Genomic DNA, 2,116 nt, shown 5'->3' on the forward strand with positions numbered 1-2,116 from the left:
ATATGCAGTGACTAAGTCAAGTCCACCGTTCATGATTTTGCCCGCTCTTTTCTAGTAAACGCGCGAGCCGCATCCTTAATCTCGCCAACCTTGCCTTTACCTTTATGCCTTTCACCGACAGTACAAGGGTGTTATTAGACGGAGGAAAATTGGCAAGAAGTACGACCTATCGAGATATGAAGTAGTAATCTTAAGAAAGCAAATCCATTGTCAGCTGGGCTCACGAAATCTATTCCACCGACTTTCCAAATCACCACTGCCCCTGAGCCTGTCGTTCGGAACGGCAGGAAGTGTTTCTGCTTGCGCAAGCTGCCTAATATCCTGGGCAATTGCAATAAATCGATTACGCACAGCATTCCACTTCCGGTCGGTCGCAGTGAACTTGCAGATTCCTAGATGGTCTGCAGTGAGACTCCGCGATCGCTCGCCCTGCTGCCCCATCCTTGCACTGCCTTCGTTGACAATCTGCCGGGAGACTGGTCAGAGGACAAAAACGAGGTAATCATATTAGAGCAGCTGAGGAACACACATACCACAACTCCGTTTGTCGCAATAGTCTCGAAAAAGGTCGTAATCTGGATATTGCGTGCAATTCCAGCAAACCCTGTCGTCAGCTCAACAACATGCTCGACCACAGCGTAAGCTCCTGGACTACGAGGGTATCGTGAATATCTGCCTGTTGAAAACTAGCGAAAATTGCATTCCAGGCCCCCGCGTCCGCTCCCTGATGCGGGGTACTGAAGAATACGATCGCTTTCGTAGACTCCACAATACTCCCGTATATGTCAGGCTGGACAAACGCATACTTAATAGCCGATTTGATGATAATTCCGCCCAGCGAGTGCCCAACAAAAATAAGCGGACGGTATGGGTCCGCTTTCCGGTTATCAGCAAGGTCGGTCACGAGGGCTTCGGCACAAGTGAACGTGCGAACGTTGTGATAGCCGCCATTGGCGCTGAGGAACCCCTCTGTATTATATCCGAAAGTGAGCATGCGCGCGTTCTCGTATAATTTGGATGTTGGTAGCAGGTCTCTCGGCCAGTATGTAGTATTTTCAGTCCAAGTTGAGACCGAGTCCTCTCCTAGTCCGTGGACAAACACGACGCTGTACCGGTCAAAGAGCAGTTAGCGGGTCGAATTCTAACGAGCCTCGGAGGGTTGGGGGGGAGGACGCACTCAAGATCAAAATCTTCTCTGTTCTGTTGAGGGGGATACACCTGGAATAGGCCCTCCGTAGCGGGCTATCGAAGTCAGGCCGCGGTGTACACAGTCAATTTATGGGAACACCGGTAAGCAAACTGGGTTAATGTACGTACTGAGTCACCGGACATTGTTGGAATGGACGTAGGAGCTGTAAAGGTAGAATGGCCAATTCCCTTATTCGACAAGAATTTAAGAACAGTTCCTGAGCAATCCGGAGGCGGGAAGATATATTAGTACATCCAAATCCAAGGAGCGCTCGATAGTCCTAGGTAATTGGGCATCCTTCTCTATCAGGTAGCCATGCCTACCATATCAGCCTCATCGAGATTTTCCTTCCAGGCTAAAACTTGACAGCAACTGGGTTTCAATTCTATCCCATGGCAACTTCAAGCGGTGAGAGACGTAACTGTGTATATACTGATGCAGAGCCTAACAAGGACTGAGACAACGGATTTGTGGCCCAACGGCTACGTGGACAGCGAGGTATCACTCGCCGCATGACCCGAGAAGACTCATGACTCACTCCCTTTCGATTGCGATAGACAGTGATAGGTGTTGCTCGGACCAATTGCGATGTTTTTGTTCATTGAATGGTGAGAGCAATAGGAATATTGGATTGTGGTCCACTGTTTGCTGAGCCTGGGGTACTCTCTATCCTGAACCGTTGGGTTCCTTAGCTGTATATCTTTTACTTGGGAACTGTGAGTGGGAATACGTGAGGCTACGTAACTGCTCAGTGTTTATAATGGTGTTAATTCTGCCTAGATGCAGCCTCATCAAGTTGTCGGGCTAAGGATTACAATCTAACCAAGCTTGCGGTCCAGGACCCAGAAATACTATAGAATGCGGAGCCATGGCCCTCAAATCATCAGCATCTACGAACCCAGCCAGGCAGCAAGCCATTCCGGCTGT

At 49.3% G+C, this 2,116-nt stretch overlaps 1 protein-coding gene across 1 annotated transcript; it reads right to left on the bottom strand.

The window, feature by feature from the left end:
* Nucleotides 1–287: 287 nt before the first annotated feature.
* Nucleotides 288–1,350, bottom strand: BDV17DRAFT_252900 (esterase/lipase family protein; the record flags this gene model as incomplete). Its single annotated transcript, XM_073756600.1, has 4 exons — nt 1,318–1,350; nt 1,178–1,242; nt 534–1,106; nt 288–465 (listed from the first exon to the last, which is right to left on the bottom strand). Coding segments are annotated over exons 1-3 (571 nt in total), but the record flags the coding sequence as incomplete, so codon positions are not given.
* Between the last annotated feature and the right edge of the window lie 766 nt (nt 1,351–2,116).

This window comes from Aspergillus undulatus, assembly GCF_047715775.1.
Source record: "Aspergillus undulatus strain CBS 261.88 unplaced genomic scaffold BDV17scaffold_4, whole genome shotgun sequence".
Classification (NCBI taxonomy): domain Eukaryota; kingdom Fungi; phylum Ascomycota; class Eurotiomycetes; order Eurotiales; family Aspergillaceae; genus Aspergillus; species Aspergillus undulatus.